We start from the raw sequence: 25,925 nt of genomic DNA, 5'->3' as shown, positions 1-25,925 counted from the left end.
GAAGGGAACTCCAGATATATATATATATCTTGGTCTTTTGTCCTTTTAGGGCTGCACCCATGGCCAATGGAGGTTCCCATGGTAGGGTTCTAATCAGCTGTTGCTGCTGGCCTATGTCAGAGCCACAGCAACGCCAGATTTGAGCCAAGTCTTCAACCTACAGCACAGCTCACGGCAACACCGGATCCTTAAGCCACTGAGCAAGGCCAGGGATCAAACCCGCAACCTCATGTTTCCTAGTGGGATTCGATTCCGCTGCACCACAACGGGAACTCCCCAGATATGTATTTTTAAAGGAAGAGAATATAACTATAGTTTAGAAGATAGAAGGTGAGGCAAAAGAGGCCAGTTAAAAGACAGTTAGAGAAATGTGCATGAGATAGCGCTGCCTGAACCAGGGCCCTGGCACTGGGCTAGAGAAAAAGGGATAGGTAACTAGAAAGGTAACAGATGTCCTAACTTTGAATAAGAATTGCACTAGTTGAACACTCCCTCTCTAAATTCTCTAGTTTGCATTTCCTTAACTACCCACTCTTCTACTTTTTAAGTATTTGATATAATGTTCCGGGTTATCATTCTCTTTTTCTCAAATGTAGATGTTCCGTCAGTCCCCTTTTCACAATTGTCAAACTCCTCTGGGTAATCTTAATCAAATTCTATTGCTGTGTAGTAAGCTTAAGACTTATTCAACTGCTTTTACGCTGAGTTCAGGCCATGAATATTCAATTCAACATCACTCCAATTCTGTTTATAAAACTATTCATTTTTTCCTCCACATCTGCTCTTTCTTGCCTTCCCTCTCAATGAATTAACATACAAACCTGTCATTAAGGTTTTATGGATCCTCTCTCTTAAGATCTTTCCATTCTTTTTCATCTTTAACACAAGTGACTGTTTTGGGGGTGGGGTGGGGAGGAGCTGTGCCCATGGCTGGGGATCAAACCCCAACCACAGCAGTGACAACACTGGGTCCTTAACTATTAGGCTACCAGGGAACTCTATAAATTTTTCACTTTTGCAGTAATATTTCCTGGGCTCTTTTTCTATATTGTCAATTCATCCATTCATTTCATCCATTCTCTTCAGCTGCCCTGAAGAATCATTCCTTATTTTTTTGTTTGTTTGTTTAAGTGCTTTTTAGGCAGCACTTGTGGCATATGGAAATTACCAGGTTAGGGGTGGAATCAGAGCTGCATTTGTCAGCCTGTGCCGCAGCCACAGCAACACTGGATCCAAGCTGCATCTGTGACCTACACCACAGCTCATGGCAATGCCAGATCTTTAACCCACTGAGCGAGGCCAGGGATCGAACCTGCAGGCTCATGGATACTAGTTGGGTTTGTAACCTGCTGAGCTGCAGTAGGAACTCCTCATTCCTAATATTTAATGTAGTAACCTCAGAGTTCTTCAGTAGCTTCCCCTAACCTATATGATTAAGTAATAAACTAACTTTCATGAATGCCTTGTTCTGTATTCCCGCAGCAGCAGAGTAGCTTTTTTTTTTGTCTAAATCTCCCCTTTTTGGTGACTTTCAGCTCTCTTCCTTGAATAGTGTTCTTTGTCTATATCTTTTCCTCTTAATGACTTAACAAATTACGTGTGACTGCTAAAGCATGGGTTGGGAAACTTATTTTATAAAGGATCAGAGTAAATATTTTAGATGGTGTAAGTCATAGGATCTCTTTTGTGATTGTTTGGTTCTGCCTTGTACACAGCAAACAACCATAGAGGAGTTGCTGTTGTGTGCCACAGCGGAAATGAATCCGACTAGTAACCATGAGGTTGCGGATTCAATTCAATGGGTCAAAAAACAAACAAACAAAAAAACCAACCATAGATGATACATATATAGTGAGTGTGGCTTTGTTCCAATAAAATTTTTTTTATTTGCAAAAGCAAATATGTAGAATCCAGTTTGCTGTCTCTGCTTTATTTAGCACACCTTGTTTTGTAATACCATCAAACTTTGTACTAATGCTGCTACGTAGAAAAGCTACCTAGAGCATTTCTTGGTTTTTTTATCTACATCCCTAGCCCCTAAATAGTGCTTTTTAATTCACCTGGAATTAAGAACTTAAAGGTAATTGGACATTTGCTACAGTAAGCATTGTGGTAAAGAACTGTGTAGGAAGTAAACTGCTTTAGAAAATTGAATATTAAGTTTTCTTCATTTGATGAATGCCATTACTAAATATTTGAATTTTTAAATTTTGATACAGTAAAATTTCAGATTTGGTTGTGGTGGTCTAAATGATAGGATTTTAACAAAATTGTCTACCAAGTTTGGCCCTGTGGCCACTTCTCAAAAACTGCATGAATGGATGCTGTGGTCTCTCTTTCAAAAGAACTGGAAAGTTAAAAATTAAAAGACTTGTATATGTGTATGTGGAAGAGGGCAGTATTAAAAATAAAAAGATTGGAGTTCCTATTGTGGCTCAGTGGTAATGAACCCCACTAACATCCATGAGGACGTGGGTTCAATCCCTGGCCTTACTCAGTGGATTAAGGATCTGGTGCTGCTGCGAGCCATGGTGTAGGTCGGTCACAGACTTGGCTTGGATCCCATGTTGCTGTGGCTATGGCATAGGCCAGCAGCTACAGCTCCAGTTGACCCCTAGCCTGGGAACTTCCATATGCCACATGTATAGCCTTAAAAAGAGATAGGTAAAAGATTAATTTCTCTGCTACGATTATGTATAGTTGAATGTGCCTTCTGTAGGCTTCTTTATACTGTTCAGCTTCTCGTGTGATAGTTAAAACATATTTAACATCTGAATGCAGATTTCTGTAACCTAAAAGAGGAAATGTCATTCACTGATTTCCCATGTGTTCTCTGTCACCAGCTTGATGGTCTTCTTAGGTTGGTTTAAGCATGGCATATAAGCATGCAAACAGTATTTGATTTATTTCACTTTCTTTTTACCTTAACTTTGAATTTCATAGAAACATTAAAATTCTCATGAGGGAGATCAAATTGCTACTAGCTATAGAAGTAATATTAAATAACAGGAAGAGGCATTCATTCATTTCTCAGTATAGCACTTGGGATATTTCTGATATTTCTGATTTCCTGACTAGATTTTTAGCTAGGTAACAAATCCCTTTTACCACCTTAAGAGTCAGTCAAATTCACTAATCCAGAGCCCATACTTGAGAATAATAACTAACATTCTCTTGACAGAAATAATTTAAAATCTGTAGTATTAGGGTAGAACGTATAAAGTTTACAGTTGTAGTTGAAGCTAAGGAAATGTTTCAGTCTGTTAAAGAAATAGGGTGTTGGCAAGTAGTTATTTTTGTCTGTATTTAAGTTATTTTTGTCTGTATTCTAAAATGTGGATGTTGGAGTTCCCGTCGTGGTGCAGCAGAAACGAATCCGACTAGGAACCATGAGGTTGCGGGTTCGATCCCTGGCCATGCTCAGGGGGTTAAGGATCCTGCGTTGCTGTGAGCTGTGGTGTAGGTTGCAGACGCGGCTCGGATCCCGAGTTGCTGTGGCTCTGGCATAGGCCAGAGGCTACAGCTCTGATTAGACCCCTAGCCTGGGAATCTCCATATTCCTCGGGTATGGCCCTATAAAGACAAAAGACCAAAAAAAAAAAAAAAGTGTATGTTTACTTTGCTTTTAAAGTAGTATGGCTACTACTGTGACTCTTGAGTGTAGTCCCCCCCAAAAAAGGGTGCAGAGGCACCCTTTTGTGGCAGGAAGAGAGGGGAAATGTTACAGCATAGGTGGGCTAAAATGAAAAGTTCAAGACTTCAAATATCCCTTCTGTGAAGCTTTTTCTTAAGCTTCCAGGTAGTTTTTCTTGATTTCTATGTCGTTATAGTTTGGTCATGTACATACTTCTCTTATTCTAAGATAATCAAGTAGGCACATTGTAGATGATCACATTTGAGTGGAATTGGAGTATGGGTTTTATGCTATTAATAAATAAGTATGGGGGAGTTCCCTCGTGGCTCAGTGGGTTAAGGATCCAATGTCTCTGCTGTGGCATGGGTTTTATCCCTGGCCTTGAGGACTTCCCCATACCACAGGTACAGTAAAAATAAATAGATATGTATTGGCATTTTGACCTTATGAGTTAAAATGAGAGTAGGTTTGATTTGGAGGAAAGAACTACTTAACCGCAGCAGGGAGTTAAGTAACATTTTAAGCCGCAGGCTTAATTAAATTTGATAAATGTTTCTTTCAAAAGACTGGACACCTTGTTGAAGGATGATGGGTTGCCAAAAAATGTGTTTTTTTTTTTTAATAACAATGAGCTATTACCCAAAAAAATCATGTTATCTATATCATCCTATATATTTTTACTATTTGTGTAGAGAGAATTGTTCTCTTAGCAGTTTGATGTCAGTTAGTAATTGCATTTCTGTAATCAACACTCTAGGCCATCTCAATGATATGCTAAAGAATTTTGGGAAATACAGCAGAAACTGGCACAACATTGTAAATCAACTATAATTTTTTTAAACTATAATTTAAAAATTAAAAAAAAAAAGAATTATAGGAGAATATCAGTGTTTTGACAAGGTTTCGTAGGATGGTGCTATTTCAACCCTACCTCCAGCCCAGCAATAATCTAAGCAGTTGTTTTTTTACGTTTACAGTAAAAAGCATAGCGTTAAACTTTGCTCTGCAAAATTTGATTTGTAAAATAATCCTTTTTGTTCCTTTGCAGAAATGGAGTCTGTTTGGAATTTGCAGAAGCAAGGTAAGAATGGTTAGGTTACCTGAAATGTTAGTACTAATCACTAATTACCATACAGTGTTTTTGGGTGGGAATACTATGAGTAGTGGCTTACCAAATAAATAGACTTTGTATTTTGAGTTATTTAATAACTGCAATTAAAAGGCACTAGCTGTCATACTGGGACTGCTAAGGACAGGGTAATACTGTAAGTGAAAAGAATGTATATTGAAGTACTCTTTACCTGCTTGCAAAGAACATGAATATTTTCTCCCCTGATTATGATAGGAAGACAGACTATAAATATTTTTAATCTAGGAAACCAACATGAATAAGTGTTTCCACTTCTAGCCTGTCTTTATCTGTATTTGTGTGATAGACAAGGGGTAGCCTAAGAACTGGAATTCATAGTTGAGAAAAACATTAACTATTTTAGAAACCTTATTTGGGCTGTATATTCTCTTAAGATGTTAGAAATCTAAAGAATAGCAGATTAGCTTTCTTCACTCCCATAAATGCTGCAAGTAGTAGGAGGGAAGAGGAATTGGATGAGCCTAATCTGCTGTTGGTTATTCTAATTATTGTGTGCCTTTTCAAATACAGTAAAATGTGGTTGTGCGATACCAGAAATAAAGTGAGTTTTAGTTTGGAGAGTTAAGTCACTAATAGATTTGGGCTTTCAGAACCCCATAACTAATTGGATCCCTCTTCCCATCCATTTTGCTAGTTCAAACTTAAGTGAAACCGAGGCAGGGAGAGATTACTCTATAAGCTAGAAGTGTCCAGACTAGAAAGTAAGTCTCTCTGACTTTCCAACATTACTTCTTCTACCCTCTCTCTTATTCTTAGGCCAGGTCTTTTTTGTCTATTACAGCTGTGGCCTGAAGATAACTAGCAAGCCATTTTGAGTGCCTTTCTGTATACTTTCTTATTCAAACGCAAATTTTAAAAATTGTAGACTAGGGAGGTCCTTGTGGCACAGCAGGTTAAGGATCCTGTGTTGTCACTGCAGCAGCTCACATCACTGCTGTGGCATGGGTTCAGTCACTGACTGGGAAACTTCCACATGCTGCAGGTGCAGCCAAAAGAGGGGAAAAAACAACAACACACACAAACGTGTGTGTGTGTGTGGACTAGAATATGTACCCTGCAAAAGTAAACCTACCTGTTTACCTTTTTTTTTTTACCCTAAGATGGCTACTAACTGTTAATGGGCATTATCTTCATGACAAGTTGCTAGTAGATGATATTGTTTCTGTACTAAGATTAACTCTTAGCCTGAGGTGAGCTCGAGTTCTTCAGTATTATTTTTAGGCTATACTTTACTTTTAGATGACAAGTTTTATTGCTTTCCTATTTTTTATTAAAGCATGTGTACCTTAAAAAAGTTCTTGGGGGAAGGAAGGAGTTCCCTGGTGGCTAAGCAGGATAAGGGCCTGGCTTTGTCACTCCTTTGGTCCCCAGGAGATTTGATTCCTGGCCCAAGAAGTTCTGCATGCCAAGGGTGCAACCAAAAAAAAGTTCTTGGGGTAGGTAGACATAATAAAATCATTTCTCTTCAGTAGAGGGGGCCATATACAGGTAAATAATAGGAATTTAAAATAATGGAGTCTTTGCCCATACGCATTTTGTCTCTTTTTACCTGAACCACAGGTTTTTGCTATTGCTGAGAATAAAGTCTGGTGATACTATGGGAAATTAGAAAGTCATAATTACGACTGAACTGGTAGTTTTGCCAAACTTAATTTAATCTGAAGTTTTTGGTGATGGGTGTTATTTGAACAATTCCTTACTAGACAGTTCACACTGTTTAAAATAAATTTTGACTTCATTTTGCTGAGAAAAACAGTGGTTAACGAATCCGACTAGGAACCATGAGGTTGCGGGTTCGGTCCCTGCCCTTGCTCAGTGGGTTAACGATCCGGCGTTGCCGTGAGCTGTGGTGTAGGTTGCAGACGCGGCTCGGATCCCTCGTTGCTGTGGTTCTGGCGTAGGCCGGTGGCTACAGCTCCGATTCGACCCCTAGCCTGGGAACCTCCATATGCCGTGGGAGCAGCCCAAGAAATGGCAAAAAGACAAAACAAACAAACAAACAAAAAACCTAAGTTTTATTTTAGTATTAGATTTTTGTTTTTTTTTTTGTTTTTGTCTTCTTAGGGCTCCCTGTGTGGCATGTGGAAGTTCTCAGGCTAGGGGATCAGATCAGAGCTGCAGCTGCCAGCCAATGCCACAGCAACGCAACCCAGTCTCATCTGCACCACAGCTCAACAGCTCACAACATCAGATACCTAACCCTCTGAGCGAGGCCAGGAATCAAACCTGTATCCCCGTGGTTACTAGCTGGGTTTATTAACTGCTGAGCCACAACGGGAAATCCAGTATTAGGTTATTGACAACCTTGTCTGCTTTTTCTTTTCTTTTCTTTTTTTTTTTTTTTTTTTAATGTCTTTTTAGGGCCAGACCTGCAGCAGATGGAAATTCCCAGGCTAGGGGTGGAATTGGAGCTGCAGCTGCCAGCCTACACCACAGCCACAGTTGCAACCACGACGTATGCTGCAGCTCACAGCAATGCTGGTTCCTTAACCCATGTCCTCATGGATACTAGTCAGATTCGTTACCACCGAGCCGAGCCGCAGCAGGAACTCACTGTCTGCTTTTTCAAATGTGCTTTTATTTTATAATGAGGAGAAGCATATTGTCCTGGTTAATTTGAACTCAGTCCTCTAATGTGTAGGTGTTGAGTCCTCAATGGCTAGAGGACCCTGATGCTGGTAATCTATTGGGATGTTGAATTACTTACTGGGTTGATGCACATGTGTTAATACAAAGAGGAAATGGTCTTTAAATTGTGTTTTGGGAGTTCCCGTCGTGGCTCAGTAGTTAACGGAATCCGACTAGGAACCATGAGGTTGCGGGTTCGGTCCCTGCCCTTGCTCAGTGGGTTAACGATCCGGTGTTGCTGTGAGCTGTGGTGTAGGTTGCAGACGCGGCTCGGATCCCGCGTTGCTGTGGCTCTGGCGTAGGCCGGTGGCTACAGCTCCGATTCAACCCCTAGCCTAGGAAACTCCATATGCCGTGGGAGCGGCCCAAGAAATGGCAAAAAGACAAAAAAATAAATAAATAAATAGTGTTTTGTAGTGAAAAGGGCCATTTCAATGATGATGTTATTTGGGATTTGTTTTTTGAACGTGGGTATTTGGGGATTGCAGACCTTGTTTTTATTTATGTATCTATTTTTTAACCTTCCCTCCAGATCCCAAAAGGATAATCACTTACAATGAAGCCATGGATAGTCCAGATCAATGAAGGACCAGACTGCCTATTTGTAACCTTTCTGCAGCATTAGAGCCACCGTTCATGGGGGACACAAGGCTTTTATGCTCCTAGATCTTCAACGCAGCAGAGGAACCATAAGTAGAATCACAGGATAATATATACAAATATATATATATACATATATATATATATAGTTATTTAAAAAAGGCAACTGAAAGTAATTAGACTTCTTAAGGAATCAAATTTATTTCAAGAGACTACACATGGTTATTTAATCTCCGGTACTGAGTAGTTTTGTTTCTTTTTTCTTTTTTTTTTTGTTTTTTAAGTGTGAATGCAAGTGATTAATGAATATGGACTTATTAACAAGCGTGGTTCTAAAGTTCCTGCTGTCATCAACTTGGGCAACAAATGACCCACCGGAAAGGCAAATCCACTTAAAAGATCCCTGTATCTTGTTCTGTGACTAAAGTGATACACTAATCACGGGGAACCCAGAATGATTCAACATTTTCCCCCACTCCTCCCTTGATCTTTTGGTTATACTTTGAACCCTGCGAGAATGCTGGATAAATGCCTTGAAATTTGCAGGGGTGTAATTTTTTTTAGCGAATATGGTTTGCATGTCTTGCCAGGAGTTAAGCAGCCTCTTTGGGATGTTGGGGAAATATTTTCTTTCTTTCCTTTTATTTTTTGTGGGGTGGGGGTAGGGGAGGGCATTGAAGTTCTATAATTCTGGAATAGTTGGTGGTACTTAGTTCACTTGGCTTTGATTACATATTGGACTTTAATAAGTAAAGAATCCATGAGCGCAATTTAAAGAAAAGTTACAGAACAAACAATTGGCTTTAGATGTTTAATATGGAAAAATACTCCTATGCCCATATTAATGTAATTGTATAAGTGGGAGCAAAAATATATTCTGCTTTTCAACTGTAGGTGCTCCAGACTTGCTCTCTGTCACTAACACTAAATGTGCTATTTTCTTGTTTTCATCAAACATCTGAAGAGAAACCTCTGTACCTTTCTGTAAATTCTCTTTTAGTTTTTTAGAAATATCTAAAAGGGGAAGAAAAAAAGTCCATGAAAACTATAAAACTTCTTGTTTTTAGCCAGTGAGGAGGTAAATAAACCCTACTTATAGAAGGTGTGTTTTCATGCAAACTATACTTCTGAGCTTATTAGCTTCTAATTATATCTTAATAAATATATTTTATTACTAGAGCAAATGGGTTTTTTAAGGAAAATAATGTGAAATTCTGGAAATTTTCTTTTGGGCAGAGAAGAGCATTAGCCCTGTCTTATCATCACATTACCATCCTGTTGCACTGCAGCTTGTATATAGCATGCTAAAATAAATTTTTTTGTGTGTGCAGAAACTGAGGGTCCAATTTAAGATTGGGTGATGTTAGTGGCATAAAAACAAGTTCTCTGGCCTGACCTAGCACCGCGTCTCACACACACACACACACACACACACACACACAGAGAGAAATTAGTATATCCATGTATGTCAAGTACAGGTTAAAATAGCAGGGCATTTATAGAGAGAGGTGTAGTCTTCTAATAAAAGTAGACTGGATCCCCAGGGGTATTTGGGGAAAAGTAACTACTTTTGCTCAACCCTATCGCTTAAGAAATGTCCAGTTTTGAGTGACTGTAGTATGGATGAGTTTTCTTATTTTGTTGATTATTCGAGGCTTTTAACAAGTAGATTGTAAAAGAAGCTGTTGGACTCAGCATAGAGTAGAGAAAATATCTTTATAGTCTGGATTTCTGCCCTGCTTAGATTTTAAAAGTATAAGCATGGATTGCCAATTCCACTTGATGTAAACAAAACTTTTATACATAATATATATATATATAAAATAATAACTTATTGTATCAGTCCAGGTTCAGAAACTTGTGGTAGGCCAGTTCCAGATAGTTTCATTTCACCTGTAAACTGTATCACTTTTACGAATATTGTAATTTTCAAATGTATAATATGTTTACAGATGTGCCCTGCATTTAGTCTGCCTTGTTCTTATTTTGATTTTTGTTGAGTCTCCTGCCTGCTTGCCAAAAGCTAGGATGCTTCAGGCCCATGTACAATTGAAAGCAGAGGCATCCTTGAGCTTTAAAGCATTGAACAAACTGGAAAATGCATCATACCACATACTGAAGTGAAAGAAGTCTGTGTTTTTGTGTTTTTTTTTTTAAATAAAAATTTTCAAAAGGTTAAAAAAAAAGATACAAGGTTGATTAAAGGAAAAAAAAAAAGGCTCCAGTTTGTTTTATAGGTTTTAAAGTTCTGTGTGTTCAATTGCCTTGTGTAACCACTTGTCGCCTTAGGGCCAGATTCTCTCCCTCCCCCGTCCCCCTCTTTTTTTTAAACATCTGTTTTGCTTGCCTGGAATTTGAAAGCTCTTCAGTCTCACGACTCACAAGAAACTTTCTGGGTTAGTGACATACAGAGGTTGAATGAATATATATTTTAAAAGAAAAAGAAACAACCTCCATCTGACATTTTAATCTAGAAGCAACACTTTAAAATACCTTTCAAAAGCAGTCGTTGCTTTCCTACTTCCCTTCCATATATCCCTCAGGCCTCCATGTTTAGAGAAGCCAAAAAGAGAATGTATCCCTTCTCTGTTCGTCCAAAGGTCTTTGAGTCTCACTTCTAAATGAAACAATGCAACATTTCACTTTGATTTCCCCACTGGAATTTCCCTGATTATGTCATTAGAGGTATAGAGTTAGGGATGTCTCTTAACCTTCTGGGAAGCCTGGTGCCCCATTATATTAACTATCAGTATTTTGGGGGCATTGGGTTAATGGACTTACTTGCCTAGGTACAAGCAGGACTTTGGGACGTTATTTCCTTTGTGCTGTTTGGTAACACTTAACTCTACTTGTCGCAATCTTCTTAGGTCCTCACACAATTCCTTACAGAGCACTTATTAAAAAAAAAAAAAAAAAAACTTAAGAGTTGATCTGTTTTCTGATTATTTTGTGTAAACTTCTAAACTCCAGCTGTGATTAATTTAGCATATTTAAATAACATTGATGTGTTATTGTTTGGTATAAAGAATTTTTCTTCGACTCAGAGTATTAGTACTGTAGCATAAACCAAATACAGTCTAGAGGGGATTTTTAACATCCCTCCATTATAAAGACTGAAAAGGTGTGTGTGTGTGTTGTATGTGTGTGTTGTGTGCTTGTATGTGCGAGGAGATATTAAAAGTTAGTAAATGAATGTGTGTAAGACATTATATTAGTATTCAGAGAATGAACTTGTATTTATTTTGTGCCATTTGTTTTCATTACATGGAATAAAGTCAGGTGGTTTTAATCCTTAAAAGGGTAGTATTTGAAAAATGGCACTAAGAATGAAATCATGACCTATTTTTTTAATAGCTATGAAGATACTAATTATGGGTGAAGATTCCTTTTTAAATCTGTCTTGATTGTAGGCTTCTGTGTCACATACCACTCTCATAGATGTCTTGAATAATTCCCCACAGAAGACAGGGTGTATTTATCTTTCTCTTCATTCACCCCACTTGCTGAACTGAAATTAATTCCATAGCCTTTCCTCTGACCTTAGTATTGAGCTTTCAAATACAGTGTATTTACAGCATCTGTAGTTAGCCCTTCTTTACTTTTTAGGAAGGGATAGACAATAAGTAGGAATTTGTTGATGCCAGTTTGTTTTTCCTTGAAATAAATGGCTGGAGAGGTTTAGATTTTACTGTTCTCCTTAATCATGTGCTTACCTAATCACAGAATCTGCAAAAACTTTATAAAGGAAAAAAAGTGCTGCATTGTTTTTTTAAATAAGGATTTCTAGGGAAAATACGACAAACCTCAGTTTTGAGTGTTGTCCACAATACGAAATGTGTTTCTTTACAAAACATCACATAGCAGCAGTATTTTTGTGCTTGGTTGTTAGGCTTGTTGCTAACCCAGTTGGAAGCATCTAGTGGTTTATTTTATTGCTGTACACTTTTTAAATACACAAAAGCCATTTAGTGTGAAGTTACATGTCATGTACCAAATGGCAAGGAAATTTGGGAGATTTTACTTGTTTTTAAATTGTGCTAAATAGAGAGGGAGTCATTTCCTTCAAGGCTTTCTTTCTCAAGAGAAATAGATTAAAAAGTCCAATTTCCAAGAATTACAAGTATAGTTTTGCCACTGTCCTGTCCTCAAATAACATGATCCCTGTACTCACTATGTGAACAGATGCTATAGTGGGACAGATGTTATGCTGAAGTCTGTTGTTCCTTGTAGATTCTGATCAGGCAGTATCTTTTAATTTTCTGTTGGGTTTTAAAAGAAAGGGTAGAATTTGCTCATCTCTTCCCCCTCCCCCTGCCGCCACCCTGGCCAAGTGTTGGTATTCGTGTAAATGGGAGAGGCAGAGGACAAGACTAGAAGAGTAATAGCTGCTCTGTTTGCAGAAATTCATTAGGTTATTAATTAGTTCTTAATATTGATGTTATTTCCATTAATGTAATTAACTGACAGAGCACCAGGATTCTTTTATAGTGACAAAGATGAGCTTCTGCTTTAAGTGTCTTAAAGTGTTACTTTTCAAATATACATGTGTGAGAACCAGGACCACCCTGAGCTGATTTAAAGAATGATGAATCAATCATTGGCTTCACTCAAAAGCACTGCTTTACTGTTTTAAATTTCACGCCATATTGCTACTTGAGAAGGATCTTATGAATAGTTTTAATTTGTCTGCACAATGAAAATTCCCAGTGAAGCATGAATGGTATGTTGCTTTTGCATTACTGGGAGTGTCAAATAGTAATTATCAGCTAGAAACCTACGAAAGTCATCCTCACTTGTGGGATTGCTGATTCAGACTTCCCTGTTTATCCATAAAATTTTGTTTTATGTCCAGAGTTCTAAAGCCATTTTATAATATTGCAGTATCCCTTTTCTACAGCCTTATTAAAATAGCTACAAACATTTTCCAAGTTCAGTTTCACTTTGATTGCATATCAGAATTTTACTCTATAGACCAACAAACCAACTTGAGGTGAATTGTATAGCTTTCCATATACTGTTTTTTTCCTCAGGTGCTAAACAAAGGCTCCAAAAATGGATACTGCTTCAGTAATGTCTGCTTTATTAAATAATTATTCTCTAGGTGTAAAGATTTGGTGTTAACAAAAGTGGTTTTAATATGTAAATACGAATGAATGCCTTTAGTATGCCCCTGTTTGTCTCTTATGTTTCATTTATCCTCTATAGAGGAGGATCTCTTCATGATATTAAATACATTTCATTAGGTATTGTTGCATTTTTAGGATGAAAATACAACTATTTTCTGTCTTGGATTAATCCTGCTGCTGCTATGAGAAACTGAAAAATCAAGAATGTGATGCACTTTTTACGTAACTATATACCATACCTTTATAGGTTGCTTTGATACCTTTCCTGTAGCACAGCCACTAACAAAAGTGAATGAATTTAAAAATTATTGGGAGAGAATCAGTACAAATAATTATTTATGGTATTGGCCTATGAAGGACATTAACTTAGAAAAATACAAATTCTGTTAATAATATACTTTTTGGCCTTAAAAAGTGTCTTCTGCTGAAAATCTTTTAAATCCTAATTTTGCTTCTGTTATTCCCTCTGCTTCATTAAGAGGAGTTGGGAAGAATGGCAGGAAGTAGTATCATTGATTGGTTTGTTACTGATCTTTTAGAAAAAAAATATTTGTCTACAATGTTAAACTGGGGACTTTTTGTTTGTATGCAGAGGAGAAATGCTGCTCCAAGCCAATCCAACTCAGTTTAATCAAATCAATCAAAATCAGCTATTCTGCTTCTGTAGTGTATTTTTACTTAGCAAAGATAAACCTTAGTAGGAATGCTACTTGACAAGAGGAAAAGTCGTTTCTCAAGCACATACTCAAAACTTGAAGGAGATTGAACCCAATATGATGGAGGAAACACCAAATGGGGTGGAGGAGTATGAGAAAGATGTGGTCCAAAGCTATCTGATTATATTTTGATGTTGCCAATATTGCAAAGCCAAAATTTTAATTTGCTTACTTAATATATTTGTTGGCCAGAGATCTATTTTTGTATCAATGTGCCTTGCATGTATATTAAAAAAAATTTGGAAAGGCCATGTAATAATGCCTGAGATAGTTGATGGTTCTTACCACCTCACTAATTTTTATGCAGTATGAAATGCTCATTCTATCGCCCAACTGGTGCTCTCTGTTTAAAGTTACAGATCTTGTCACAAACTGGAACTATTTTATAAACTGGGGAAGTGATTTGATTTACTTTTTTGGTTTTTTTAATTTTTTTTGTTGTTGTTCTTAGTCTGTTAGTGGCTGTTCTGTAGTGGGAAATAGTAAAAGGATTCTTCACTTCCTTTCCTCCCCTTTCAGCACCTTCTTCAAGTAATGTGATGACACCATTTCTTGTGTGCTTTGAAAAAAGTTTTGGCTTGCTGTTTCCTTTAGTGTTATAAAGTGTTATAAAAAGCATTGTTTGCAAAATCTAGGGAGATAATGGAGTCCACTTTAATTTGGAATTCTGTATGAGCTATGATCCAAGTTATTGGCTCTTTCCAACTTAAAAAAAAATTTATTGTTAAAGCACCTTGCTTAGAAAATTTTAAATATTTATGTCTGCAACAATTGTCTCAAAATAATGAACTGTGCAATTCTTGTCATTAAAAAAAAAAATCTGAACTCTCCCTACTGTGACTTGTTAGTTTCTCTGTATTTCCTGCCAGTGTAAATGTGAAAAGCTTTGCTTGCATTACGTTTTAGAAATGCATTTTGCACACTCGAATTTTGCTGAAGCTCCATGAAAAGGTTAGATCTAAGTAGATGAATAAAGCTATGCACATGTTTTGAAAGTTTAATTTGTGTGTCATTACCAAAAGTGACCTATTCTTATTACTTTGCTGCTCTTAGTTTTACCATCTTAAGAAACATGGCTCAAAGTTATAGTTCTGGGCTAGTTCATCAATGGAACTAGGAGAGGAAAATTGGCACCTATTTTAATAATACAGATTTTAATGAGACATTGACTTGTATCTACTAAAGGGCTTTTTTTTTTTTTTTGAAACAGGGCAGTTTTATCAGCTTTACAAACTTGGATATTCTTCAGTGAAATTTTGGGTTATTTGATCAAATAGAAATGGGAAGTAATTGAAACTGAAATGAAGGAAGGACCTTTGCTACATGGAGTTCTGTGATAGTTTTATGTTTTAAACCTGGTTTAAAGGTAGGATAACATTTTTTAACCTTTGCTTTAGCATAAATTTGGCTTACTGAATGAATGACTTGAGATTAGAAGTATTCAGTTGTTTGAAGATCAAAGCACAGGTTATTTTAAAGATAATATGTATCTTTTTAAAAACTGTCCAAGCTGATTAGAACAGGTTTAGGAATTGGTCTGATTTGGTTTAATTGCTGCAGTCTGCATGTATTAAATAGCTTTACTTCACATGTTTGTGTACTTAAAAGATTGTGTAGATGTACTGGGCAGGTTTTGTCAAATCATCTATTAAAAGATTGTTTTGTATTCTCTTCAGGACCTTTGTAGAAGAGGCTAATACATTTAAGTAGAGATAATGCTAATGGTATTTTCCCCTTGCTCTTAGATATAAAAGAAACATTTCCATTTTATAGCTTTCTCCTATATATAGAAGAAAATTACTTCACTATCATCAGGTGTGTCCGGATGTATGTGGTTGACTGAAAATACAGCAAAAACCCTTCTGTATCTCCACTGAAAGTGACAGTTAAAAACTAAGTCTGCTAGTCAAGATGTGAAAGGTGGCCCATGATGCATGGCTTTAAAAGGCATGAATGCAGGAGTGTAGCATCCTTGATGACTGACTACTCCTCAGCATCTGTCAGTAGTTCACATGTTTAAAAAGCAGAGTAATTTCTGTGTCTTGGGCGCATCAGCACTTAGGAGCTGAGTTACATCTTAATCTGGGGAAAGAATACTGGGCTACAGTTACATTATAGGATGTTTTTCCCTCCCTCTCCCACTTAAAAAAAAGTCTTTTCAGTGTTGTTTTGCCCATTCAAAAAGATAGGCCTTTTCTAGATAAAAGAACAGTGGCCAGAAATTTTGCTTTTTGCTAAATGCTTAGGTATTTGCCATAGCCGTTTCTAATGTCATGGATTCTGAGGAAGTGTCAGTTACACAATGATCTTCCTTTATTGATGTCTTACTTCATGTTCAGTGTTTTAAAAATATAAATTACACTCTACATCCATACCCAGATTTACTTATTTTATCAGAAAAAACTTGAGAAATTTGTAGATCAAATTAAGAGACAATAAGTGTACATTGTTGAATAAAAAATTTTAAAGTTTCCGAGGTGTTTGTGTAATCATCTTTTGTGTGCCTTAATTTTTGCAGTTTACTGAAAACTAAGTTAAGATTGTGAAGTTGATAATGATATGTTTTCACAGGGTCAAATATACAAATTTGTCTTAAATAGAGCATGATCACATGTCATGATTTTTTAAAATCCTGAGGTTATTAAGGTTCTTAATATGGAAAAATCAGCTGTGAGAGCAGCTATCCTTGCTTTTGGCATGACATTGAGCTCAGCAGTTAAGGAATATGGCAATACATATTTGAAAAACTTTCTAAGTTTGCTTAGCATTGATATGTCACAAAGTGAAAAAAAAAGCAGCATTATTAGAGTAAGAGATGAGAAAAGATTCAAACACGTATGCCAAAAGTATGTCTGTCACTATAGACTAATATACTTGGGTTTTATGCTGTAGTGTTCTTTGAAATAGGGAATCATTGTCCTTGGCCTGGTAAGTGACTTGCAAGGACATAGAAGGGAACTTGTGGAGTTTTATTGATGCTTATCTCAGCCATATAAATGTGATTTATATAAATCATGGTAGTTCAGTCTACAAATTTTTTTTTTTTTAATGACATTTATTGTGGATATCGGCAGCTAACATTTGGAAGCAATGTCTGAGCAGAACATAAAACTCATTCTAGATTACTTAGCAAGGTCTCATGCCTGAGGAATTCTTACTTGGAGCTTTTAATCCACTACTGTTGGATACGGCGAATCGATTGAATCTGGGAAGTCTGGGCATGAGAACCCCACTCTCTCCAGTGTTTATAGTCTCCTCCATGATGGTCACATTCCAAGATATACTGATAGCCACGATATCCAGGATACTGGTAGCAAACCCAGCTAGAAAATCCAAAACATATTGGATTATTGAAACTAGTTAGGAACTTGGTCAACACCCCAAACCTGAGCCTCTCCTCAACACAATAGTATGGAATGCTTTGAGGCTTAGAAAGCAATTACCATCCTAAATTTGCCAAGCACCGTTTGTGAGCAGGAGGCTGCAACAAGTTGAAAATTAACTTAAACACGAAAAAATGTATAGAATTAGTTCAGCATAAGAGCTTCCACAGAGGAATGTCTGGGGGCCGAAATACTAAGTGGCAGTTGGTACCAAGAACTTGAGATTCAAAATTACTAATAGCTTGAATAGTCATACCAATATCACATTAATGTATGAGATAAGACATGACCATTGATGGAATAATATTCACAAGATTTACACCTGCAAGAGTTTTTGAAGTGTTCGCTAACCCTGTTTTTGCACTTACGCTCCACATTGTATCTTCATGGAACCAACTTCGTTGTTGAACCAACCCATGGCTTGCAAGGAGGGGTAGTCGTCACAGATTTCCCACTGGCGTCCAATAAAGTTTTCTTTCTCAAAGATGGTAATCTTAGACTCCTTATGATTCTATAATGCAGAAAAGTTTTTTGTTTTTTGTTTTTTTAATTTGGTACCACTGTTAAGGCTATCATCCTAATTTACATTTTTCAAATTCAGAACTCTTGGTCTGCAAAAGGAAGTACATGATCATTAATTGTAAAAGTATTTTAGGCAATACAGAGATTTTTTAAAAATTACCCATAATCTTGTTTAATCCAATTTAATACCATAGCTTTTTTGGGGGGCAGGGTCTTTTTAGGGTCACACTCATGGCATTTGGAAATTTCCAGGCTAGGGGTCAAATTGGAGCTGCAGCTGCCAGCCTACACCACAGCCACAGCAACTCGGGATCCAAGACATGTCTGTGACCTGCACCACAGCTCATGGCAACACCGGATCCTTAACCCACTGAGCGAGGCCAGGGATCAAACCCGCATCTTCATGGATACTAGTCGAGTTCTTTACCACTGAGCCATGACAGGAACTCCAATACCATAGCATTTAAAATGTGCAAATAACTGATATATTTGAAACAAAAAAAGACCAATGAGAGAAGATATGACTGCAAGAAAAAATATTTGAAACACAAACAACCAAAGAATTAATACTAATTGGGAAAAAGATCCCACAAATTGGTAGGAAAAGTAAGTCTATTTGTGTGTGTGTGTGTGCGCGTGCGCGCGTACGTGCATGCGTGTATGGTGTTGGACACAGTTAATGTCCAGGGGATATGAAGACTACACAAGCATTAAGGAGGAGAATAACTTTTATGAAGATTAAAAACATAAAGTGATAGAAAGTGGAAGGGAGCAGGGAACTTTTCAGGGCAATGGAATTGCTTTGAATTTGATTAAGTATTGGTTATGTGGATATACATATTTCTCAAAACTCATGAGAATATACACCTAGGATTCGTGCATTTGACTGTAAACAATAGAGGGGGAAAATTTGGAGGTAAAATGTGACAACACATCTAGATAGGGAAATGCTTTTTAGTTCTAGAGCTGTTGAAGTTACTTTCTCTACTACTTGGATTTTGGTGAGATGTAAAAAAAGACATCATTAAGATCATTAACAATTAAAATCAAGAAAAAAAAAACCCACATAGATGAATATTTGAAAAGGCTTACTCCCAATACCAGGATCACTTTTGTTTTTTGGGGGGTGGGATGGGGGTGGGCAGCACCTGAGGCATGCAGAAGTTCCCTGGGCAGGGATTGAAGCCAAGCCACAGCAATGACAGTGCCATCAGAGAACTCCATGAAGTCTCCTACTTTTAGCTTAATGGAAATACCATATAGTGGAGAAAAATCAAACTGCTGACTTAGAAGGAGTAGGGTTTTTCTTTTCTCTTTTAAACTTTTATCCTTCTTCCTGCCACATTCCTGCATAACTTTTGGGAGATAACATGAGTGTCAGTCCATATGCACCCTCTCTTGCCCCATCCCATACATGCTCAGAAATGAAAATTTCAAGGACTCACAGCAGAACAGATGGGGCGGAAGGACATGAGTCGCTCAATGTGGTAGGCATTACTCCCGCTCCAGGCATCCCAGCGAGGGTACTCTCCTCTCTCCAGGACAAATTGTTGCCCACAGAAGCTGGTATGTTCATAACCAACCCAGCTGCCAAAGATAAGCAATGTTTGTTCATGGTATTCAGAGCTTATGTGGCCTCAGGGAGAAGATGTCTTTTGTTTTAGATGTTAATAGGGTAAAATATCAAGCCAATTCCAATAAAGCTGTACAAAGTGATAACATCATAAGAAGTGGAGAATGAACTGACAGCTACACTATGCGGGCTTGTAAATAGGATATTTGGCGATTATCCACTGAAAGAGTCTACTTCACTGGCCTGAGTGATGTGTATTGGTAAAGTCAGTCTAAAGTTATATTTCCTTTCTCTCAAAGATACTTTACTCTCTACTTGGAGCTCCAGGTTCAGGATCTAGTGACTGACTATTGCTTTGGCTCCAGCCAAACCTGTTGGTTTCTTCCTAAGGAAGCAGAGGGATGAATAGACAGCTAGTCTCATTTCCTCGTCATTTTGTGGGTTCTTTCTCCTGGATACCTATATATATACTTGTACCTCATTTAATTAAAACGCCTTGGATTGGTGTTTCATAGCCAGGTCTCAGTTGCTGATGACACCCCATTTTACTTTAGGAGTTAAAGAGTTTGATTTGGGGGGTGAGCAACTTGTGGAAGCCTTATCTACATGCACAGCCAGTTCTTTTGAGGCCAAAGGAAAAGTCCTTGCCTTTGTATTTTCAGGCTGATGATAAAGACCTCAACTATCCTGCCAAGAATAAGAAGACAAGAGGGAATCTCCCTCACTGAGAAGGTTAACCACCACCGAGAATCTTCTGGAAGACTGGCCAGGAACTAATATGGCTCTCAAATCCTAGAGTTGAGTTCCTTTCTACGTAGAGAAACTAGCTACTAGCGCGGGCTCTAGGACATGCAGAAGGTGAGTTAGCTATAAAGAAGCTGCTGCTTGGTAGTTTCCCCACTGTTTTTTGTAGGCAAGAAAAGCTTAGTGAGGGAATCCCAGGCAGCAGCTCATGGGCTCCAGAAGCACAGAACTGATCACCGTTAGTACCCCACCCCCTGATATAAAATATATGATACCATAAGGAATTATTTCCTTAATCCCCTGCCCCAAATCTACCACCAAGCCTCTGAGAACCTCATGTTCCTTCTGGGTTTGCGTTTCTGAATTACACATGTAGTGATTTTTTTTTTTTAAAGATTACTTCAGTGTAGAGACTTCTCTCCCAGAAATGATTGGAGTCCAGGGGAACATCTTTCTTCCGTGATCCCCACCTTTATGGTCACATGTCTGAAAGGACCAGAAATAAGTTTCTGCTGAGGTCCATACTCACGCGCCACATTCCACCTTGAGTGACCGAACATTATCAAAACTGCGCTCAGAGACATTTGGGCAGGAACTGGTGAACTCCATCCTCTTGCCCTGGAAGTTCTCCTGGTCATAGATGGTTATCTGAAATAAGATCAAGCAGGGGAACAGCCAGAATGTGGTACATCAAGAAGAACCAACATCTTAACCCATGTCAGACCCTGTTTTCCAGCACTAGCTGTAGCCCAGGTTGCCTGATGAGATCTCTCTCAGTGTAGACAGGGTAAGAAGGACTTTGGGGGAGTTCCCATTGTGGCGCAGTGGTTAACGAATCCGACTAGGAACCATGAGGTTGTGGGTTCAGCCCCTGCCCTTGCTCAGTGGGTTGACGATCTGGCATTGCCGTGAGCTGTGGTGTAGGTCGCAGACGTGGCTCAGATCCCGAGTTGCTGTGGCTCTGGCGTAGGCCAGTGGCTACAGCTCCGGTTTGACCCCCAGCCTGGGAACCTCCATATGCCGTGGGAGTGGCCCAAGAAATAGCAAAAAGACCAAAAAAAGTTAAAAAAAAAAAAAGAAGAAGAAGGACTTTGAACTAATACCACTGTTCGGTGGTACTCAGGTGCCCAGTCTAGGGATGAGGTGCGGGGATTGGTTTATGATAGGAATGGTCCCTCAGGAATGTTAGCTTGCGCAGTGGACATACCAAGGACTTGTGAACTGCTCCACTATGCTTCCTGCCTAAGTGTGGCCCAGAGGCCAGGATTCTGGGAGACCCAGCAGCTCCCTGTGGAGTATTTATTAGCTTCTCCAGCCATACTCCCTATAGAAACCTAAAGTGTAAAAGGAGAGTTGCGATAAACTCCTTTCATACCTTGAACTAGAACTTGACTCTTCAACCTGGCTAGAGGACATCTCCCAAAGCTGTGAACTGGACTCAGAGTTGATCCAGTGAAGAGGGTAAGGGTGTTGGAGGAAACAGTGGCTGAGGCTCAGCCACTTCTGGCAATGGTTACAACCAACCTCATTTGGGAGTCAGGAGACCAGGGTCCAGTCATTTATTTGGGAACTGGTAGCCAATCTCTCCTCATTTGGAGGCCCTCAGGTTCTCCTTGTCATAAGCCATTTGGGCTGCTTTATTTTATTTTAAAATGATTTTAGCAGTGTGGAGGAGAGCTGACCTAGAAAACTATAGATATCATCTCCCACCCATCATGGGCTTCCAGGATCATCCTTCTTCCATCCAAATGGGGCATCCTGAGAGATCCTTCCTGAGACAGCCTCTGGACTTTCTTGGAACCTTACCCTACAAAAACTGGTGTTGTATTGGTCAGCCACTGTTCCATGGAAAAGCACAGCTCTGGAGCCTACCCTCTGAGAGTACTCACACTCCCTGCCCTGATGGATTCCTCGATTTTCCATGTGATGGGGATGGGCTTACCTTCCATGGCCCCACAGACCCCGGCATGGGGTTAGTTTGAGCCATCTTGGTGGTTGGAAGGGATTCTGGAAGACAGAAAACACACCAATGACATGGCCTCTGGGGTAGGGGATGAGGAGCACAGGAGAAAGTAAAAGAGGCTTGAAGTCCAATAAATAGACTTTGGTTGGGATCCTGGCCCTGCCTGTCACTAGCTGAGCCTCAGTTGTTTTCCATTGTTAAAGCTTCTACCTGCAGAGTTATTATAAGGATTAGAAGCAATAACGCAGCGAAGGCATTGCACAGGCATGATGACCACTTGATAAATGCAGTTCTCAGCCTCTTGCCTGCCTCCAGGCACCCACTACAGGTGGCAGCATTGCCTCAGTCTCACGTGCCACAATAGAAACTCCTTGGTGACCATCTGACCCCTCATATTGCCAGTGCATGGTCTCACTCTCACCTGGCTCCTCAAAGCCCTCAAATTGACCGGCTGTGCGTGGTCATGCTACATTCCCATCCTACTTCTCTTCTAGACCTAACCAGCCTTGGTCTTGCCTCCTGAACCTTTGCTGCCTTCCCTGCCTATGGCGGCTTGCTTTCTTTCCTACTTTTAGCACTCATCACAGTACTGATCTGTGTTCCTATTGAATATGTCCTGGGTGAACATCTCAAAGGCAGGGCCGGGATCTCCTGAGTGGTTGCTGAGCACATGTCGCAGTGGTGAGGGCTTGAGGAGGGGAATGGGTGGCACTGAAAAAGACCTATTGACGGAAAGTGAGGAAGAAAAGAGGATGACAGCAATAGCTACCACTGAACGATGGCTCACTCTCTTCCAGGCCCTGTTCTATATGCTTTATATGCATTCAAACATTTAATCTTCCCAATGAGCCTATTAGGTAAGTACTGTCATTACCTTCATTTTACAGATGAGGGTACTGAGGCTCAGAGGGGTGAGGTAGACAGAAAAGATGATAGGAAAGGTAAAAGAAGGAAGAACAGGGGGAAGGGGGGTGGGAGGCAGGGCAGAAAGAAGACAGGCAGGTGTACATCAGTTTTCTCAACTCAGAACAGCCATTCATGGCCTTTGGCTCTGGCTGGTATTGGCCCAGAGACTGATGCATGTAAACTCTGACAGATCTTTCCATCCTGAACCTCCAAATAAGCATTTCCTAGCTCTTGCTCACCCCCACTTCTCCCTATGCCCCAGGAGCTGGTCATTTCTTGGGGCTCCATGTCCCCTCCCAGCTATGATTGCTAGGGCAGTGGTCATTGTCCTGTAAGTAACTCCTCTTGGGGTGGCAAGAGAAGCCTGCCTCCCCCAGAGTTCCCCAGTCTTCTCCAGCTATCCTAAGAAGCCGTGACTACTGGGCAGGAAAACGGGACCCCCTTCTGGGCATGCCTCTGCAAGGGAAGGAAAAGAAGGACCAGAGCACCCCTCAGGGCCTTACTCACCCAGCTCCTGCTGCAAAGTCTGGGTCTCCATCTGGTGCCACTTCCTCTACGGCTCTGCTTTTTATAGCTCTGTGGCTGATGGCCTCTGGCTCTGTCAGCACTCTGCTTTCCCTCTGCTTTTGTTTCACCTGATCCCAGAGCTTTGGTGGCTCAGCCTGCTGGACAGGCATCCCTCAGGGCTTTGTTTAAATGTGGGATACAGAAATCCAGAGAGGCCCCACTGCTGTGGGCGAGGCTGGCCATGCAGGCCTTGCCTGCTGCAGACTTGCTCTCAGAGGAGCTGGGAGGTGAGGACAGGTCTCTGCAAGAGTACTTGCCCCCTGGCCTTTCCAGATTCCTCATACCACCCCAGGACCTTCCTAAGATTCCATGTCATATCCAACACAGCAAAATGCACGTCACCTCTCATACAGGATATACATGTGTTGCTGTTGTTTAAAAATATGAAAGATTCAGAATTCCGGTCGTGGTGCCGCAGAAACGAATCCAACTAGGAACCATGAGGTTGGGGGTTCGATCCCTGGCTTCCCTCAGTGGGTTAAGGATCTGGCGTTGCCGTGAGCTGTGGCGTAGGTTGCAGATGCAGCTTGGATCTGGTGTTGCTGTGGTTGTGGCATAGGCTGGCAGTTGTGGCTCTGATTCAACCCCTAGCCTGGGAACCTCCATTTGCCATGAGTGCGGCCCTAAAAAACAAATATAAATAAATAAATAAAACTAAAAATATGAAGGGTTATTACAATTCCGAGCTCTATTAAGAAAAATAAATCGGGAGTTGCTGTCGTGGTGCAGTGGAAAAGAATCCGACTAGTATCCATGAGGATGCGGGTTCAATCCCTGGCCTCGCTCAGTGGGTTAAGGATCCGGTGTTGCCGTGAGCTGTGGTGTAGGTTGAAGATGCAGCTCAGATTCCTCATTGCTATGGCTGTGGTGTAGGCCGGCAATCCAGTTCTGATTGGACCTCTAGCCTGAGACCTTCCATATGCAGTGGGTGCAGCCCTAAAAAGCCAAAAAAAAAAAAAAAGGAAAAAAATTCATTCACTATTTTTGGTAATCTTTATAATTGCCATATTTTTATGTATAACTGTTTAAGAGTTGAACTCAATTATGGTCAGCTGGTAGACATGAATCTCTCTCTGTAGCTATATTATTAAATATTGACTCTTTAACGTTGCAGTTGTCTTTCAAAAATTTGGAGTTGGTGTTCCTGCCGTGGCACACTGGGTTAGGAATCTGACTGAAGTGGTTCTGGTCGCTACAGAGGTTCAAGATTGATCCCCAGCCTGTTGCAGTGGGTTAAAAGGATCCAGCGTTGCCATAGATGTGGCTTGGATTCAATCCCTGGCCTGGGAACTTCCACATGACATGGGTGTGGCCATAAAATTTAAAAACAATAAAAATCTAAAAAAATTTTTTAAAAATTTGGAGCCAGGAGTTCCCGTCGTGGCGCAGTGGTTAACGAATCCGACTAGGAACCATGAGGTTGAGGGTTCGGTCCCTGCCCTTGCTCAGTGGGTTAACGATCCGGCGTTGCCGTGAGCTGTGGTGTAGGTTGCAGACGCGGCTCGGATCCTGCGTTGCTGTGGCTGTGGCGTAGGCCGGTGGCTACAGCTCCGATTCGACCCCTAGCCTGGGAACCCCCATGTGCTGCGGGAGTGGCCCAAGAAATAACAACAACAACAACAACAACAACAAAAAGACAAAAAAAAAATTTGGAGCCAATAAATCTTCTGAGTTTGGGGGGGTTTTTTTGGCTGTGCCCATGGCATGCAGAAGTTCCGAGGCCAAGGATCAAACCCACACCACAGCAGTGACTCAAGCCACAGCAGTGACAATGCCAGATCCTTAACCACTAGGCCACTACGGAACTCCTGAGATTTTTTTATATATATTGCTTTAGGCCCTTAGCAGTCTTGCAGGCCCAAGGTTCTATACCTGTAGTACCCTAACAGGTAAAATGATTTCTCTCTGGAAGTTCATGGCACTTGGTGAGAGTAGTGTGGGAAATTGTGGACCTCCCCAGGAACCCTGAAGGGGAGAGTTCAAGCATCATAGCTACTGTGAGAAGCCGGAGGATGTCATGCGTGAGGAGGGCTCTGAGCCTGGCAGATGTGAGTTCAAATATCAACTCCCCTGGCTAGGTGACCTGGCAAGTCACTCAACCTTGTTCAACCCTTACTTATTCACATACTCTCTTTCTGGTGACAGATACTGGAGAAAATCTCATAGCAGTTTGGAGAGAGGAAGAAATTTTTCCCAGTAAAGTTCTCTCAATCCCTCTGCCAAGCTCTCCAGCCTGTGACTCAAGGTTTGTCAGAGTCCCCTTTCCCCAGAAACAAAAATCAGGGGGCAAGTTCTGATATATATACAAGTATTCACAGATTTGGCAGAGCATTCCAAATGTATAATACTTTTTTTGGATTTTTTAAAAAATTGAAGCATAGTTTATTTTCATTGTGTTAATTTCTGCTGCACA

General features: G+C 39.9%; 2 protein-coding genes across 2 annotated transcripts in view; one reads left to right on the top strand and one right to left on the bottom strand.

The window, feature by feature from the left end:
• The window catches only part of NUFIP2 (nuclear FMR1 interacting protein 2), a 33,907-nt gene extending 17,580 nt beyond the window's left edge, over positions 1-16,327 (top strand). Inside the window, exons 3-4 of the mRNA XM_047756544.1 lie at positions 4,683-4,715; positions 7,945-16,327. Coding sequence (XP_047612500.1) covers positions 4,683-4,715; positions 7,945-7,997 — 86 coding nt within the window. The 3' untranslated portion in view covers positions 7,998-16,327. The remainder of the gene's footprint in view (positions 1-4,682; positions 4,716-7,944) is intronic.
• Positions 16,328-16,898: 571 nt separating this feature from the next.
• CRYBA1 (crystallin beta A1) lies at positions 16,899-23,488 on the bottom strand. The gene is made up of 6 exons (XM_047756545.1): positions 23,453-23,488; positions 22,019-22,083; positions 20,606-20,724; positions 19,205-19,346; positions 17,606-17,748; positions 16,899-17,177 (listed from the first exon to the last, which is right to left on the bottom strand). The coding sequence occupies exons 1-6, from the start codon at positions 23,481-23,483 to the stop codon at positions 17,030-17,032; spliced, it is 648 nt and encodes a 215-aa protein (XP_047612501.1). The 5' UTR covers positions 23,484-23,488; the 3' UTR covers positions 16,899-17,029.
• Positions 23,489-25,925: the final 2,437 nt, after the last annotated feature.

The sequence above is a fragment of the Phacochoerus africanus genome, chromosome 14, assembly GCF_016906955.1.
Source record: "Phacochoerus africanus isolate WHEZ1 chromosome 14, ROS_Pafr_v1, whole genome shotgun sequence".
NCBI classification, from domain to species: Eukaryota; Metazoa; Chordata; class Mammalia; order Artiodactyla; family Suidae; genus Phacochoerus; species Phacochoerus africanus.
This window is presented reverse-complemented; position numbering and strand designations above follow the sequence as displayed.